Source organism: Trachemys scripta, chromosome 6 (assembly GCF_013100865.1).
Source record: "Trachemys scripta elegans isolate TJP31775 chromosome 6, CAS_Tse_1.0, whole genome shotgun sequence".
NCBI lineage: Eukaryota > Metazoa > Chordata > Testudines > Emydidae > Trachemys > Trachemys scripta.
In genome coordinates, this window is record NC_048303.1 from 41402512 (window position 1) to 41420295 (window position 17784).

The following is a 17784-nucleotide window of genomic DNA, read 5'->3' on the forward strand; positions in this document are numbered from 1 at the left end:
TCAAAATCGTTAATTTTTTTGCCTTAGTCACACTGTGCATCAGTTCTACATCTGTAAAATGGGGATAATACCACACCTCCTCTTCACAGGGGTGGTGGGAAGATAGCTTAATTAATGTGTGTGAATCACTCAGATACTATAATGATGACCACTACAGAAAAACAGATAAGGAAATTAATAATTCTGGATTTAGAGCAGGGTTTGAATTCGTGTAATAAAGAAAGCCAATAGCCACACTTTGAACAATGAGAAAAAATATTGGAAGCTGCTCATTAATAGAGCACCATCCATCTTGTGTGTAGTATCTCACTGATAAGCATACCAGTGCCAAGGCAAACCTTACACTATGAACAGGACTATGCACAGCAAGGAAATAACAAATTTCCTACTGATCTGCGTAGCTGCAGCCTATGACTGTCCTGTTCTGGGCGGCTTTGTCTCTGCCCCAGCAGGAGCTGTGACATGGGAAACCAAAGACTGCATCTAGAGTGTACAGAAATTGTGGTATCTCTACACTTCCTGGAGGACTTAGTCTATGCACATTGTGTACTGAATAAGACGGGTCCTGTGAAAAAAATAGTTTCTGATCATCTAATTAGAGACTGTATCATATTTAAGGTTCCACAGACAACATTGATACTGGTATTTTCTATCTTTTGAGCACCTGACTTTGCAACCATAATAAGGTTCTTTTAGCATAGTTTTCTGTGTAATTATGTATGGAGTGATGGGACTGCCTACAACGGCATGTGGCCCATCAGCAACTGCCAGTAGCAAAAATCCCGAATGGCCAGAGATGAAACACTAAGTCAGGAGAGCTCTGAGTGTCAGAGAATTTTTTCCCAGGTATCTGCCTGGTGGGTCTAACTCAGTGGTTCTCAGCTTTTCCAGACTACTGTACCCCTTTCAGGAGTTGGATTTGTCTTACGTACCCCCAAGTTTCACCTCACTTAAAAACTACTTGCTTACAAAATCAGACATAAAAATACAAAAGTGTCACAACACTATTATTGAAAAATTGCTTACTTTCTCATTTTGTCTGTATGAAATTTTAGTTTGCACTAACTTCACTAGTGCTTTTTATGCAGCCTGTTGTAAAACTAGGCAACTATCTAGATGAGTTGATGTACCCCCTGGAAGACCTCTATGTACCCCCAGGGGTACATGTACCCCTGGTTGAGAACCACTGGTCTAACTGATCACCATATTTGGGGTTGGGAATGAATTTTCACCCAAGTAAGATTGGCAGAGACCCTGAGGGGTTTTTGCCTTGCTGTGCAGCATGGGGCATGGGTCACTTGCACGTTTAAACTAGTATAAATGGTGAATTCTCTGTAACTTGAAGTCTTTAAACCATGATTTGAGGACTTCAGTAACTCAGCCAGAGGTTAGGGATCTATTTCAGGAGTAGGTGGGTGAGGTTCTGTAGCCGTGTACAGGAGGTCAGACTAGATGATAACAATGTTCCCTTCTGACCTTAAAGTCTATGAGTAAGTAAACACACACAAACTTCCACAAGGTTATAAAGGTATCTTATGTCAAGTATCAAGAACACTGGGAATTAAGGGTTTTTCAGACCTCTGACAAGTTCTGTCCCTCTCTGTCATCCTGTTCTTCCTCCCTTTATCTCTCACTGTCTTCCTTAGAGGATACCATGTTTTCTTCCCTCCCATTCTGTGCTTTTCCAGCTCATCCAGTTCTGCTCCAAAATGGTTTTACTCTTTCTTAATAAAACACATGCAGCCTGGCACTAGAGCTGGATGAAACACGGGATTTCCAGTTGATGGGAAATGCTGCTATTTCAAAATTTGAGTATGGTCTGAATTGGGCCAAAACCAAATTTTTCAAAATTTACTGCCTAACTGGCCCTTCCCCCAAAAATTCATTTAGGAAATACCGACATAATATTGTATTTCCTAAACTAAATATGCTCCCCTGACCCCAACAGCTGCTGAATGAGACTGTCATTCTTGGGTAATTGTCGTTATTGCCCAGGGAAGTTGCAGGAAACCTTTCTGCTGGAATCCTGCCTTTGATTTGCCAAAAGTTTGCTGGACCCGAGATGTTTCCATGAAACCTGTTGGGTGTTCTACAAATCGGTATTTTCCAATAGAATATGTTTTATTGGAAAACTTCTGACCAGCTCTTCCTGGCACCTTTGGATCTCTAATATGCTCCAGAATCTTTTTCCCTGGCTGTCAAGTTCCTGACTTGCCTTGTCATCATTCTCAGAAGTTTTGAAGGCAGTGGGAGGTACTGGTCACTCAGCATTTTGGGAATCGGGCCACTTACTTAGGTGTCAAACTTCAGGCACCCATTTTCTAAAAACTTGGCATTAGAGCATATTGATGAAATATTGCACATTTAATAACTTTCCTTATTTTATAGTGTGATTGGCATCCTTTTGGTTGTGTTGTCAATTGTCATTATATACAGCTTTCCTCACAACTGCTTTCCAGAACTTATCATTCTTTGTAAAGCCAATCTGCAGCCTTGTGAAATCTCTTAGGCTTTTTCATTTGCTTTGATAACTTATTAAACCAAAGATATGCTTGGCTAAGCCTAATTCTAATGTGTAGCTAAGTGTTCAGCCAAACACTGAACATTTAAAGTTGATATTGCTTAACATTCTGCGTCAAGGTATGCAACCACTACTATGACCAGTATATGCTATTAACATTCTTTCAGCCAGCATTCACTCTTCATTTCAACCGCAGCCCTTCAAATCATTACGGTTAATTTTGATGCCAGCCATAGCTAGACTCGTTGCTAATTATAAGCACAGCAGGGTTAATCAGAGAGCTGTCTACTCTTTTTTTTTTTTTGCACAGTCAACATTTGCTGTGGAACTGGAATGAACAAGTTTAAACCAACTTGTAGCTGTTCCACTTGTGAGTTTTCTATTTTTAAATAAGCAGGCCCCTAATAAATAATCCCTGACATAAACTAACTGGTGTTGAACTTGCTAAGGAGGCTAGCAGTGTATTTATAATAGAGTCATTAATAAAACCTGAAGAAATGGTGATTTTATTTTAGATATGCATACTGCATATACAGATATTTGACCTCACAGCAGTTGTTCCATTTTACAACAGTTTTGGAATGTACTTAGAAATGGAATATTTATTGTTTTAACTGAATTATTTTTTCTTTTACAATATCTTACCAGACTACCATGCTATGTAAATTTGCCAAACAATACTAACACTAAATATTTTGCTCTGAGATGTTTTTAATCATTTTGATGTAGAAAAATTCTAAAGGTATAAATTATGCTTTTGCTTTAGCTATCTCTCCCAGGAGAGGGGGAGTTTGACATCTGATTTCAGTTAGAATTTTGTTTCTGAGAGCACACTCTTTCTTTAAGACTTCTTTTTTTTTTTTTGGTTCAGAATTTTTAGGCACAGAACCAATGATGGATCCCAGCTGTTGTCCTGGGCTAATTAAGTAAGCAACAATTCAATACTGCAGTACTGAATCCTACAGTCAACATAAAAAATAGCTAAGTACAATACCTATATAAGTGGATTTAAAAAGTGGTTTTGAATAACACTGGAGGTTCTGCTTATGATTAACTCCATATCCGTTATAGTCAAAAATCTATCATGAGATCATATACATACAGCTGCACGTAGTAATATATTTCAGGAAATATCTTCAATTTTAAGAAGCTGTTTACAGCATCTTATAGTGCACATTTTAAAAGGGACACAGTTAAGGCCAGTAAACCAGTTTTGTTTGCTTGCAGAGGAGCAGATACCTGTTATGCCATCCATTCGCCCTTCTTGTTCTGTTTTTCTGTGAGCAAGTAAAATAATAAAAATTACTGTAGTCCTGTTCTTGGAACATCAGTATGTCTTATTCCAGGGTGAGGCCAAACCAAAGAGGGGCTATGTCACCACATTCCCCGTAATCTTGGGTGTTTCACAATGCTATGCTGTTGTAGCTCCCAACCTAGGCTGCTCACAAACAGCCAAACAGCAGGCAGGTCACACACCCTGAGTGTCTGTGTATAGCTGCAGCCCTGGTCCATCAGCTCTGACCCCCAGCAGCCTTCCAGCAACACACTAGCCACACTCTGGCTTCCACCAGCCTTGGTTACTATGTTCAGGGTGCCCTAACACATTCTCAGTCTTGAATTTTCCCAAAACATGTGTTCTGCACTTACCAGGCCTCTCTTGGACAGTTCAGATATTAAGGTTTGTTGCTCATGTACAGAGTCAATATTCAACAGTTTGCTCCTTTATATGGAGTTACCAAAAAGTTCAGTTTAAATGAAGCACTGGGTTGGTTTAGATTAAAAAATAAAACAAGTTTATTAACAAAAGAAGATAGGATTTTAAGTGAATTCAAGTATAGGAGATAAAGTTAGAAATGGTTACAAGCGAATAAAAGTGGAAACACATCTAAAAGTCTCAAACTTAATTTAGCAAGTGTTGGTTCAAGGGTTTGCTTAACATAGCCTTTCTATGACCTACAGTCTTCCAGGAAGATGACGACTGACTTTCTTTCATCAGGATCAGTCCCGGAGTCCCAAAGGTGCTGGTGCCTTTGTCTTGTTAGGTGAAAGAGAGAGAAAGCATGGAGTTTTCTGCCCCTTTGATTTATAGTCCAGTGAACCCTTGAAATGGATTCTTCTGAAGATTATCCCTCAAAGCAAAGTTTATTCAATCAATCAGAATAAAGTGATCACTTTCAGTCAGAAAGTGACATGGAGTCTGGTGGTGAATGAGGCTCCATGCTCTTTCTTACCACCTGTGTTTGCTGAAATGCAAATTTGCTTTGTCTCCTGCTGTCTCCTCCCCCTGCTTTCTTGAGTACCCTGTTTACTACTTATATTTAAATTGAGAAAAACACATTCCTTATTTAGGATAGATATGTTTAACAACCTTAACTAGGCTGGGTTGTGTGGTTTTGTATATGTGATAACATCATACAGGGGGATTTCATAACTTTACATGTAATGCTGCTACATACATATCACCATGATGTTATTGACCAGCACATTATTAGTTTTTAAATGATACCTCATAAGGCATATTTTGTACAAAGATTATTACAGTAGTGTGTAGGGTGAGGATACAGAGGTGCTTTCGGTCGTACAGTATTTTCACAATATCTCCCTGAGTCCAAGTAATTTTTGGTGGAAAAACTATGTGGGATACTAAAGATGGGATTATTGTCATCGTCTTTCTGTTCTTCTGTACGTATTACCAGGGATTCATACCTTAAACTATTCTTATTCACAGGGGATTTGGAAATGCCTGATGTTAGGAGACTCCACTGATCCACTCCTTCCAGACTGATTTTGTGCTAGTTTACTTCATTCCATGGCATGTGCTCCCACTCACAGCCCCCACATTACAATCATGCAAAACCATGTTAAGTAATAGAGTCTTGTGAGAATATAAAAGGAGAAAGATAGCTGTATTCATAGATATTAGCACCATGAAACAGAGCAAAGATCCACATACTCCATTATCCTGTTTCCAACAGTGGCCTGTACCAAAGGCTTCTTTAAACAGGTCCATCTTGGAGAATTATGGAAAAACTTGCCCATAGACAAAGATTTTTCCTTACCTCTATTAGTGGATTGCTTATGCCCTTCTAAAAACAATTTTTATCCTATCTCATATAACTGTGTATGTTTTCATTACCCATATAAATGTCTAACCTTTTGATTCCTACTAAGGTCAGGGCTCAATTATATCTTGTGGCAATTAATTGCAAAGGTCTATTATGTATTCTGTAAAGAAAATATTTCCTTTCAAGAATTTTAAATTTGTTGTATTGTTCTTGTATTATAAAGAGGATATAAGTAGGCACAACTGATTTACCTCTTGTGTACCATTCCTTATTCTGAATACCGTTTTTTGTTTCACCTCTTGTTTATGACTTCTCTAAACAGTGGTAGTATTTTCGATCTTTTCTCCACAAAAGTGTTCTATGCCTCTAACCAGTTTTGCCACTTGTCTTTAGATGCCTTCCCCCCCACCCTTTTACATTTTTTAAAAAGAGAGGGTGAGCGGAACTGAACAAATTATTCCAAATTAGGATGTACTGCTGGTTTATATAAAGGCAGTATAATATCCTCTTTATTATGTTCTATCACATCCTTGTGCATGCTAACATTACTCTCTTTTTTGACTTTCTGTGTGCACTTATCAAAGATTTTCATTGAGCTGTCCTCACAAGTGCCCAGGCTTTTTCTGAAGTCGTTACAGTTAATTTAGAACACTGTATAGTACCGATTATTATTATTATTATTATTATTATTATTATTATTATTATTATTATTATTTAGTACAGATTATTCTTTCCAATGTACATTATCTTGCATTTGTCAGCAATGAATTATATATGTCAGTATGCTGCTCATCCATATACCATGTAGCTTCTCCAGACCACTGGGAAGATCTGCATAGTCTTCTGTATTCTTAACGAACATAAAAAATGTTGAACTCCAATGATCCCTAACCAGCAGAAGGCAAAGGAGTCTTGTGGCTGCTTTAAGTTGTACCAAGGGCCCTAGAAACCCCAAGAATCAAGGGAGTGTAAAGATGACATAGCCACATTTGATGAATCCCTTGGGTTGTAGGCATATTTGCAGTATTTTGGGGTGCACATTGTTGGGATTCCCTCCAAGACCTTTTCCACTAGGCTTATCCAGAATACCTTGTCGAGTTCTGGGAGAACACTTTATCAGTCCTCTGTGATCCAAAGCACTCAGTTTGACTCCCCATTTTGTCACTCAGGTTCCTTTATTTGGCATACAGCAACATTACGCTGAGTTGATCAGACTCAAATGTAGGAGGATGGATGTAGGGTACACCACAGTTCCGAAGTTACACAGAAACCCTCTCTTTTTACATACATTTACACATCTCATGGCATTTACTGTACATTACATCACACATTTTTGGATTGGATTGGTTTCTTTGTAATAAAATATCTAAATGTTTATTTACAAGGAAAAAAAATAAGAGAGTTATTTACAGGTTAAAGTAAGCAAACGCATACACACAGATCTAAATCCCAAAAGTGACAGAGTTGTAGTAATCTGTCAATTCAAAATGGCTTTCCAGGCAGATGCAGGGGTAACCTTTATTCTGAGTCTGATCAGCTCAGTGTAGCATTACAGTATGCCAAATAAAGGTTACCTGAGTGATAAAATCCATTCACTGAAATTTATGTTTGCATATTATCATAGTTGTTAATTGTGTTTCTTAGGCTTCTGGGCTCGTGAAATAGGCACAATGATTGGACTGCACCATCCCCTAATACCTGTTCACCATCAATATGTTGTCACATCAACTATCCCTGAAGTGAAAGCCCTGAAAACGGAATTGCCTGTGCTTCGTGACTTAGAAGGATCATATTATCTAAGACAGGAAAGGGATGGGCTTTTATTTGGTCCATATGAAAGTCAGGAGAAAATGAAACTACAGGAGTCATGGGTAACAAATGGAGTCCCACCAGGTAATTAAAAAAAAATTACATGTATCTTCAAAGCTTGATAAACTATAGAAAATAGTTTAACAATATAAAGCACAATAGCATATTTCCCTTTATAACACTGACTTGTGTGATGAGAAGTGGAAGGTATTGAAAATTTAGTTGCAACATATGCTTTTTTTGCGTATCTTTCAAAATATGACTACAGCCTCTGAGACTGAACAGAAATAACAAGCTGAACACTAAGGCAGACTATTATATATATGAATGAAATAGAGCCATAAAAACAAATGGCTTTGTCCAGCATTAGAGAAGTCTCCTGTGCCTGTCTATCTCCTTTCTGCTTCAGTGCTGAGACTTTGTGTTGTTAATGATAATAATCAGACCTATCTCTTACATAGTGCTTCTCATCAGTAGATCTCAAAATGCTTTACCATTACGGGTAATATCATTATCCCAATTTTACAGATGGGGAAACTGAGGCACAGATCAATAAATGACTTGCCCAAGGTCATCCAAAAGGTCAGTGACAGAGCCAAGAATAGAGTCCAAGGCCAAGTCTACATTACAGACCTATATTGGTATATCTGCATCGCTCAGGGATGTGAAAAATCCACTCCCCTGATAGACATAGTTATCTCGACCTAAGCCCCGGGGCAGACAGAGCTATGTCAGCAGGAGAAGCTCTTGCGGAGGTGGATTAACTATGCCAACAGGAGAAGCTGTCCTGTCAGCATAGTAGTGTCTTCAGTGCAGCTGTGCCACTATAGCTCTGTATGTGAAGACAAGCCCCAAGTCTCCTGAGTCCTAGTCCAGTGCCTGAGCTGCTAGGCTGCACTGCTTCCCCTTAGATCAAGAGAAATAAAATGAAAGCTGACTTTTAAATCCAGTTGCCCTCAGTTTGTGCTCTTCTTACAGGGAAGTGGGGTTTTGTGATGTAAAGATAGAAAAGGTGTGGATATACAGACTGATGAATTACCTACTGCTCTTGCTTATATATATATATTGTATGCATATATTTAAAACAAATATTTACAGTTTATTACAAATATATAATATGAATCAAATATTTGTGCAGGTTTTGGAAAGGAACTTTTTGAGTCTGATTTAGACAGAATAATGGATCATATCGAGGCTGCAATGGCAATGGTCCCAGTCCTGAAACAAGCAGACATCATTAACACAGTTGCTGGTCCTATCACATATTCTCCAGACATTCTTCCTATGGTGGGACCACATCAGGGTGTCAGAAATTACTGGGTAGCAATTGGCTTTGGGTGAGTAAATTCATCACACCATTAACTTTTGTCCATCATGTATTAAAGTAAAGCTAATTAAAATTGCATTCAACTTCAGCATCACTGACCTTGTTTTTTTTAAATATACTGCACACTATCCTGTGCCTGCAAGTGGCCTCAACCGTCTGATCATGTGCATCTCCTTATATTTGGCCATGTATTTGTCACCACTCCCACCCATCCTGTGGCTCTTTCTCACCAGCTCTTTTTCTGTTCTTGCTCCTTTTCTTCTGCAGCATGGAACAGTTAACCTCAAGGCCAATTTCATTGTTGCAGGAAATGAGTAGTATTTAAAATATTGTGTGCACCAAGATAGACTCTTGTCAGCACTCTTTCTTAGAGTACATCTTTCAGTTTATTTGTGCAAATAACTTTGGGCCATATTGGGTATGTCTACACACAATTAAACACCCACGGCTGACCTGGGTCAACTGATTTGGCCTCCTGGGGCTTGGGCTGTGGGGTGTAAAACTGTTGTGTAGACATTCAGGCTTGGGCTGGAGCCTGAGCTTTGGGACTCCATGAGGGGGAGTGTCCCAGAGCCAGCTCCAGCCTGAGCCAAAACATCTACACAGCAATTTTTAGCCCTGCATCCCAAGCCCCGTAAGCCCAAATCAGCTGACCCAAGCCAGCTGCAGCCATGCCACAGCTCTTTTATTCCAGTGTAGAAGTACCCATTGTCTTCTCCATGGGCTATTTTGCAGCTGCAAAGGATTGTGCAATTCCAGTTGTGGCAAGGATGAGTGCAACAAAGGAAGCTTAACATTTGAGGTGCTGAATGGAATGTTATATGTTTCGTGGAGAGGGTTGAAGAAGTACTAAGCAGAGGGTATTAAAAGGGTTATGGGAGTATTGGCTGTTGTAGAAGGGGTGTGCCAGATGAGAGTACTGGGGGTGCCAGATGTTGAGAAGACGGATACTGTAGGTGAGTGTTGTTGGATGTTAGAGGTAGGTGGTGTATACTGGGAGAAGGTACTGTTTGAGGACATCTGGGTGCTGCTGCTCATTCTTTCTCATTGTGATATTCTTACATTAACATTTTCATTAATCATGGTATACAATTTGTTCATCCTAAATTCTTTGCCACATTCAGTTACCTCAGCTGATCATTGCTCCAAGAGGAATGGATAATTGCCTAATCATCATATCAAAATCCACTAAGGCCTTATCCACTTTTTCTTCACTTTACAAACCCTCATATATAAAACTATATAAGAGATTAAGATGCTTTCCCAGGCTCCCAAAATAAAATAGATTGATCATTTTGAATTGAATAATTGATTAAGTACACTTGCTGTTTGAATTTAAGAGGTTTTAAAAATTTCACCTTTTAACTACACACTTAATATTCTTATCTAAAGCACTGGGTTCCAGAAAAGACTGCTTTGTTACATTAATTGCATTTCCTGTGGGCCCTTTTCTCCTCCCATTGAAGTGATTTCAGTGGAAATAGGATTAAGGTCTATATTGGACTGACTGGAGACAGCAGAGAGGGTTTTATTCCTATTATAAACTTAATTAAAAAAAAAGTATACATTTGTTTAGCTTCTGAATGTTACGACCCAAGGTTTAATGAGGAAATTGATGAGACAGGGGTATCTGTATTTCAGGGGTCATTGACACTCCACCGTCCCCTAGCAGAACGCTATAGAAGCAGATGTTTCCATGTATGTTGAAATTTTGTGTGTACATTGGTAGTCTTTATCTCAGAATTCCCGGTCAGAACATTGAGATTGAAGTCTTAGGGAGTGTGTGTGGTTTTTATGTAATCATTTACTATTTGTTTGAGGCCAACAGCTTGCTGCGCACTTTAATGTGTAGACAGGTTAATAATTATTATGGGTGGGACTGCTATCACTACATATTATTAAATTGCCACATACTTCCCATTATAAGACCTAGTTTTCAGTTGTTTATAACTTTGCCAAACTTTAACCAGGTAGCCTTGAAATTTTCTGTGATGACTGTCTGCCTTAGGCTGAATACGTTTCAGCTAAAACGTTTCAACTGTTTCTGAGAACAAGGCTCAGGAAAAATATATTGGTTGGCCCATGTTAAAAAACTTCTGGTGCTCTTTTGTTTGAAAAGATCTAAAGCCTCCATGCTTTGGAATAGGGACTTGAAATTTGTCAGAGGGTGGCCTTTGTGTCAGGGATGTACCTTTTGTCATCTCTGTGAAAATCCATCCAAACTTATCCAAGTTATTAGCCTGAGAAAAATCACTGATCGTATATGCTTAGTAGAGAATTGTGGGACATTCATTACAGAAATCTCTGAAGATTCCATCCATATAGACATGCTCCAGCCTTAGGCTGAGGAGGAATCTCCCTGCAATTGCAGTTCTGGGATGCTGTCGGCAGGGTTCAGTCCAGGCGCTGGAAGTGAGAGCAGGGAGCTTGTCTCTCCTGTGTTTTCAACTGTTATCCAGGCAGTGTGATGAGGAAGCTGCCTGATTCAAGTTCAAAGGTGACAAGAGCTGGATGGGGGAGTGGATGGGACAAGAGTCTGTAGAGGAGAAGTTAGGGGTATGTGGACTGAGACTGGAGGCTGGGAGGGAAGAGGTAAATTGGAACTGGGTGTTGAGGGAAGAAATGGGACACGCTGGGCAAAGAGCCTGGGACTGGGAGCCAGCGGACAGAGGAGCCTAGAGCTGGTTGGGTAAGCAGACTAAGACTGGAAACCAGTGGGGTGGGGGAAGGGAGAGGAGACACCTCTGACAAGGAGCAGAGATTTGTGGGGAGAACTGACACTGGGTGTGCAAAAAGACTGGGACAAGGGGACAGGGTGAGGGTTTTTCTTTGTCTCTGGGGCGGGCAATAAAACTAGCAGAATAGAACTGCTTCCTGTAACCTCAAAGTTACATCTATTAGAGGCAGCTAACTTAGTTGCTGAAAATGGAAATAACAGTGGCTTTGAGTAATTCCTAGACAAAACATTATCGAACAGTGCAAAGAGAATTTGTAATACTTGATGCCTTTGTTGAAAAATTTGTTTCTGTTTTAAAGATATGGCATTATCCATGCTGGAGGCGTCGGAAAGTATCTCAGTGATTGGATCCTAGGTGGGGAGCCTCCTTTTGACCTGATAGAATTAGATCCCAATCGCTATGGAAAATGGTCCACCACCCAATATACAGCAACAAAAGCAAGAGAGTCTTATGGATTTAACAACATTGGTAAGAAGATAATTTATAAAGCATTTTTTATATCCTGAAATATAGGACTTTGCACTTATGTAAAACATCTCCTTTCTTTTGTTGTGGATTAATAGAAAGATGAAGCTTGACTCTCCACTGCCTTGCAACTGGTGTAGTCACTTAGGCCTAGATGCACAAAAGGAATTAAGTGCCTAAGTCCCTACTGATGCACAAAACTGTAGCCAAACCCGGTAGGCGCCTAAATTTTCAGGGTAAAAGTTCCCTGGGTGCCTAAGTGTCTGCCTCTGAGCATGCTCACTGTTGCCTCACTCTAGGCGTCTCTCCTGCCTGCGCCCCAGAATGAGTCATAAACGAGGGGAAGATAGGCATTTGGCTGCCTAAGTCACATCTGGGGCCCAATCCAGTAGGAGCCCTGTGAGCACATCTACTGGATTGGGTCCCTCAGGCAAGTTCACAAAACAGTTGGGGTGGAAGATCTTCCCTCGTAACTTTTAGCCCAGTGGTTAGAGTACTCACCTGGGATGTGGGAGTCCTGGGAGCAGGAGGACTGGACCCTTGGTTTCCCACGTGAGCATACGAACCACCAGGCTATAGAATCATTCTTATGCTTATGCACACTCGCTCACTCTCTCTCTGGCCCAAATGACTCTTCAAGCATTTAGCCAGAGTGCAACAGCTTCAACAGCAGATACTGAATATCCCATGTCCCAAGGGCTAGAGCATTCATTTGAGAGGTGGCAGATCCCTATTTGAATCCCTTCTCCCCTCGTGTGGAGAGGGGCCTTGGAGGTCTCCCACATCCCAGGTGAGTACACTAGGCTAAAAGTTATAAAGGAGGTCCTTCTCCTTTTCTTCACCCCAACCCCAGCTTCTTGTTAAAACAGAGTAGGCACCTAACTCCAGGCGAGGGTTCACAGCTGAGAACTAGCAGAGATAGGCACCTTTCTCTGTGAGATAAGTGGGGCTTAGTACACACCCCTCTGGTCAGCAGCTCTCTGCCCAGCATGCTGGCTTTTGTGAATTGCACTCTAAGGATATGTCTACACTGCAGTTAGTCACCCATGGCTGGCCTGTGCCAGCTGACTCAGGCTCACGGGCACAGGCTAAGGGGCTGTTTAATTGTGGTATAGATGTTCAGGCTCGGGCTGCAGCCTGAGCTCTGAGACCCTCCCATCTTACAGGCCATATAGCCTAGGCTCCAGCCCGAGCCAGAACGTCTACATCACAATGAAACAGTCCCTTAGCCTACGCCCTGTGAGCCCAAGTCAGCTGGCACAGGACAGCTGTGAGTTTTTAATTGCAGTGTAGACATACCCTAAGATGTTCTCTCTCCCCATTCATTGTATAGGGAGGCTAGGCACCTAACTGAGGTGCCTAAAAGTTAGGTACTGTGACATTCAGCATCGCAACACCTAACTCCCTCTGTTCATCCAGACTTTGCAGTTGTGCAACGTGAATGGAAAATAAATAGAAAACATTACCCTTCTGATCTGGTAGCATGATACCAAATACCTCTAGAACAGAGGTTCTCAAACTGTGGTCAGCCCACCACCAGTGGTCTGCGAGCTCCATTCAGGTGGTCCGCAGATAGTTCTGTCTAAGGTGCGCGCCTGTGCGGCCGCACACAAGAGAATTAAGGTCCACCCACCTAATTAGTGGAGCTGCACAGGCATGGCTCCACTAATTAGGTGCCTGGACCCTGGAAAAGATGCACATGTAAGGTGAGGTGGTGGCCTTGGGGGAAATAGGGGGTAGGTGGGAGGAGGTAGTGGGGTGAGAAGAGGGGGTGGGGGGAATTTGGGACGTGCAGGGCTGTGGCGGCCAAAGAAAGAGGCGACTTTCCCCAGCTCCAGGGCTGCGGGTGCTGGGGAGAGACAGCCCTCCTTCCCAGCCCGAGCTCGGGGGCTGCCGCAGCAGGGGAGAGAGGGAGAGACAACCCCCCTCCTTCCCAGCCCCAGCTTGGGGGCTGCTCTGGCGGAGGAGAGGGGGCACATCTAGCACATTAGAAAGGTAAGACTACTGATATTAAAATATGAGTTGTGTGCTTTTATTTGTCAAACAAAAAATGTTAATTATTATTAAGATATTTTTTTATATAGTGCTTTTATCCAAAGTGCTTTACAGTAGTTAGCTAATGGTACAAACAGCATTTGGAAAGGTCATTAAGTGGTCTGCCGAGAGCCTCAGCAATTTTCAAGTGGTCCGCGGAAAAAAAAGTCTGAGAACTATATTAGAAATATTTATTTTAGGTATGCAGTTGCTGATTTTTTAACATGTTTTGCTTTCTTGGTGTATGATATTTAGTATGCCTCTTTTCTTTTTACCATTCTAGTTGGTTATCCTAAAGAAGAAAGGTTTGCTGGGAGACCTACAGAGAGAGTCAGTGGGCTTTATAAAGTGCTTAAATCTAAATGCTCAATGGGTTTCCATGCAGGATGGGAGCAACCTCATTGGTTCTACAAGCCTGGAGATGAGATTGGATACAAGTAAATGAACAATTATCACTTTTGTATTGGTCTATTGTCCTGAAGGCAACAGTTGATTGAATTAGGATTGATGGGAATCATATACTTTTCAGGCAGTTTAGCTAAAGAAGGTCTCAGAAGCAACTCTTTTGTTATTTTTTTGTTGTTCTGATTTTATCTATATTTTAAAATCTATATAAATTCTATAGCACACACATAGAATTACATTGTAACTTTACTAACAGCTCTGGGTAAGGGGCAGCATGCAGCTGCACTGGCCAGGAGCAGACTAGAGAACAAACTGTAACTATAAAGTCACATTTCCTCCCTTACTCCCCACTTGCTCTGCAGGGAGTAAATTATTTCACCTCTTTTCATGGAACTAGCTTGCAACCAGTGAGTAAAGGTGGCAGGGCCCAGGATCCTCTCCACCCCCTGCCTGTTTGTTTCCAGTGGGAGGTGTTTTTTTTTTTTTCTTTCCCTCAAATGGAGATATTCCATCTCCTAGAGCTGGAAGGGACCTTGAAAGGTCATTGAGTCTAGCACCCTGCTTTCACTGATTTTGCCCCAGATCCCTAAATGACCCCCTCAAGGATTGAGCTCACAGCCCTGGGTTTAGCAGGCCAATACTCAAACCACTGAGCTATCCCTTCCCTTGTATCAGGCAAGAAGCCCTGTTTTCCCATCCTCTGCTGTAGTCACAATTTGAGCAAGGCTCAGCAGGGGAGTAAAGGGAGCCCTACTTTTCCCTAAAAAGCAACAGAGGGTCCTGTGGCACCTTTGAGACTAACAGAAGTACTGGGAGCATAAGCTTTCGTGGGTAAGAACCTCACTTCTTCAGATACAAGACTCTACTTTTCCCTGCGCAGCCAGGTGAAGCCTTCAACAATCTAATCCATAATAAAGGACTCAGCAAAGTCAGCAGTAAATTTACCCAGGGTTAATTAATGAAGAACTAGAAATTTTTTCTTACACTTTAACTATTCAAACTGTTACATAGTTTATTGTTGCCAATTTTGTTTTTGACTCTCATGTTAAATGAATTAATATTTAACCCATTGTTACACTGAGGAAAATAATGGATAAACTACCTAAAATAACAGAGGGGTAGCCGTGTTAGTCTGGATCTGTAAAAAGTGACAGAGAGTCCTGTGGCACCTTATAGAAAGCTTATGCTCCAATACTTCTGTTAGTCTATAAGGTGCCACAGGACTCTTTGTCGCTTTTTACCTAAAATAAGAGAGGCTAGGTTCTAATGCTTTTGAATGACTTGCAAAAAAAGAATTTCGGGAATATATTTTGCTGAATATATCACAAAATGGCTAGACTGTAAATAAACAGATGTGTATTCTGTGTTTTATGTGCGTAAATACTCTGTTTCAGACCCAGTTTTCGACGCACAAACTGGTTTGAACCTGTGGGTCGTGAATATAAGCAGGTTATGGAAAAAGTTGGTGTGATTGACCTGACACCATTTGGCAAGTTTATTGTCAAAGGGAATGATTCGGTTAAACTGTTGGATCACCTGTTTGCAAATGTCATTCCAAAGGTAAACAAGACTGTGATAATGTTATTAACTTAGGGCCAGGCACGCTGGAAGAGTTTCAGAAATGGGAGACAGGGAAATAGAGGCATAATAATGTGACCATCTCTGCATCTCATCTCAGAAAGTTTAAAAAAAAAACACTAAAGAGGAATCCTCTGGAAATACTTTTGTGTCAAACGAGACCTTTTGCTAGATCAAGACTATATACAGCAGAGATTATATTGGATTAGCTCAGAGTAGTAAACACCTCTTAGACACCTTTGGCAGGCTCATAGCGCACACATCTTTCTGGTACCAAATCCTGCATGTCTTAGTCACATGACTCAATGGGAACAATTGTGTGAATAAGGCAAGCACAATATTTGGCTTTGATAAACAGCAAATTTAAGAAAAAAAATTGACTGTATTTGCATTGGAAATCTATTCTTCAATCAATTTTGGACTGAGAAATTTGTAACATATACATACAAATATTTATAAAGATCTTGACCAAACCTTTATTTCAAGTATCTCATTTTTAATTTCTTTCATATGAAAAATGTGAAATTTCCATTATAAACCATAATCCTGAGCAATAAGACATTAATCTTCTACTAATGAGGTTAAAAACAGAAGAAAGAGAGAGAGAGAGTCATACTTTCTAATATAAGAGCTATGGTTAAAGATTTTTGTATAACTAATGTACACAAGCATTTTGTTTTCACATTTTGCACTAAGGACCTGCAAGAGCTCAAAGAATTTATTTTGCAAATGAAATGATTATATGTTCTGCTATGTAGGTGGGTGCTACAAATATAAGTCACATGTTAACACCGAGAGGCCAAGTCTATGCTGAGCTAACCGTCTCTCACCTGTCTCCAGGGGAGTTTTTGCTGGTGACTGGTTCTGGGTCAGAGCTCCATGATCTGAGGTAAGTGTGTATATAGATAGATACAGTACACAGATAGATACAGATGGATACATCTGTGAGTGATGCCTCATTCTGTGAATTGTTCCATTGGAATCAATGGGAATACTTGCATATTTACGAACTAAACTTGAATAAGGGTGGCAAAACCAGCTCAATGTATTTATTTGTAAAGAACTTCAACAGCCTTGTTTGGTCCCCCAACTATGCCTTGGGATTTCTTAAGAAAACTTATCCGACTATATACTATAAGATTTTGAATACTGCCCTCTATTTATTTTGTGAACTTTTTGAGAGACTTCATTGTTAAGAGTTAAAACTGAACTTTTCACTAACAATTTAAATAATCAGAGGAATCTACAGTGTATGATTATGTCAGGAATTTGTATCTGTTTTAAGAGATTTCTTATGCTCACTGTGTTTACTATCTGCTCTTCTTTGTTGCCTTTGTGGTTACACACATTCTGGATCTAAAGGCATATCCATTTTAAGTCCTATAATGCTTTCAACCCTCTATTCTGGGACCACTGTTTCCCCTTTTAAAACCTCTCCTTCTCTAGCTCTGTACTAAACTGCCTCAATTATTGCACTTATCCTACATCTAAGAAAACTTATTTTACACCAATTATTAACCTGCCTTTGTGATGAAGTATACACTGCAATTGGGTCTCAAGAGAGTTCAGGGGTCCTGGAAAGAATCATACTCATAAAATCCCTCCTTTCCCGTACTTTTCTGCAGACTCGGGGATCAGGGAGGAAAGGGTAGAAGGCCTGCCAGACCCAGTTGCTTCATATACCAAGGAAGAAATGGAAGAAGCGTGAAGTAGACTGGGGAAGAGACTGCCCTGAAAACAGGAGAGTGTGGGTTGTGCTGTTCAAAGCAAATAGGCTTTCTGGTTATTTTGGGACTATTTGTGCCCCAGAAGGGAAGAACTGGGTCTGGAAGAGAGAATCTG

General features: G+C 40.5%; 1 protein-coding gene across 1 annotated transcript in view; it reads left to right on the plus strand.

The window, feature by feature from the left end:
• DMGDH (dimethylglycine dehydrogenase) overlaps nucleotides 1-17784 on the plus strand; it is an 83148-nt gene that overhangs the window by 36590 nt on the left and 28774 nt on the right. Inside the window, exons 6-11 of the mRNA XM_034773144.1 lie at nucleotides 7231-7479; nucleotides 8534-8732; nucleotides 11759-11928; nucleotides 14243-14396; nucleotides 15759-15924; nucleotides 16701-16831. Of these exons, the coding sequence (XP_034629035.1) occupies nucleotides 7231-7479; nucleotides 8534-8732; nucleotides 11759-11928; nucleotides 14243-14396; nucleotides 15759-15924; nucleotides 16701-16831 (1069 nt within the window). The remainder of the gene's footprint in view (nucleotides 1-7230; nucleotides 7480-8533; nucleotides 8733-11758; nucleotides 11929-14242; nucleotides 14397-15758; nucleotides 15925-16700; nucleotides 16832-17784) is intronic.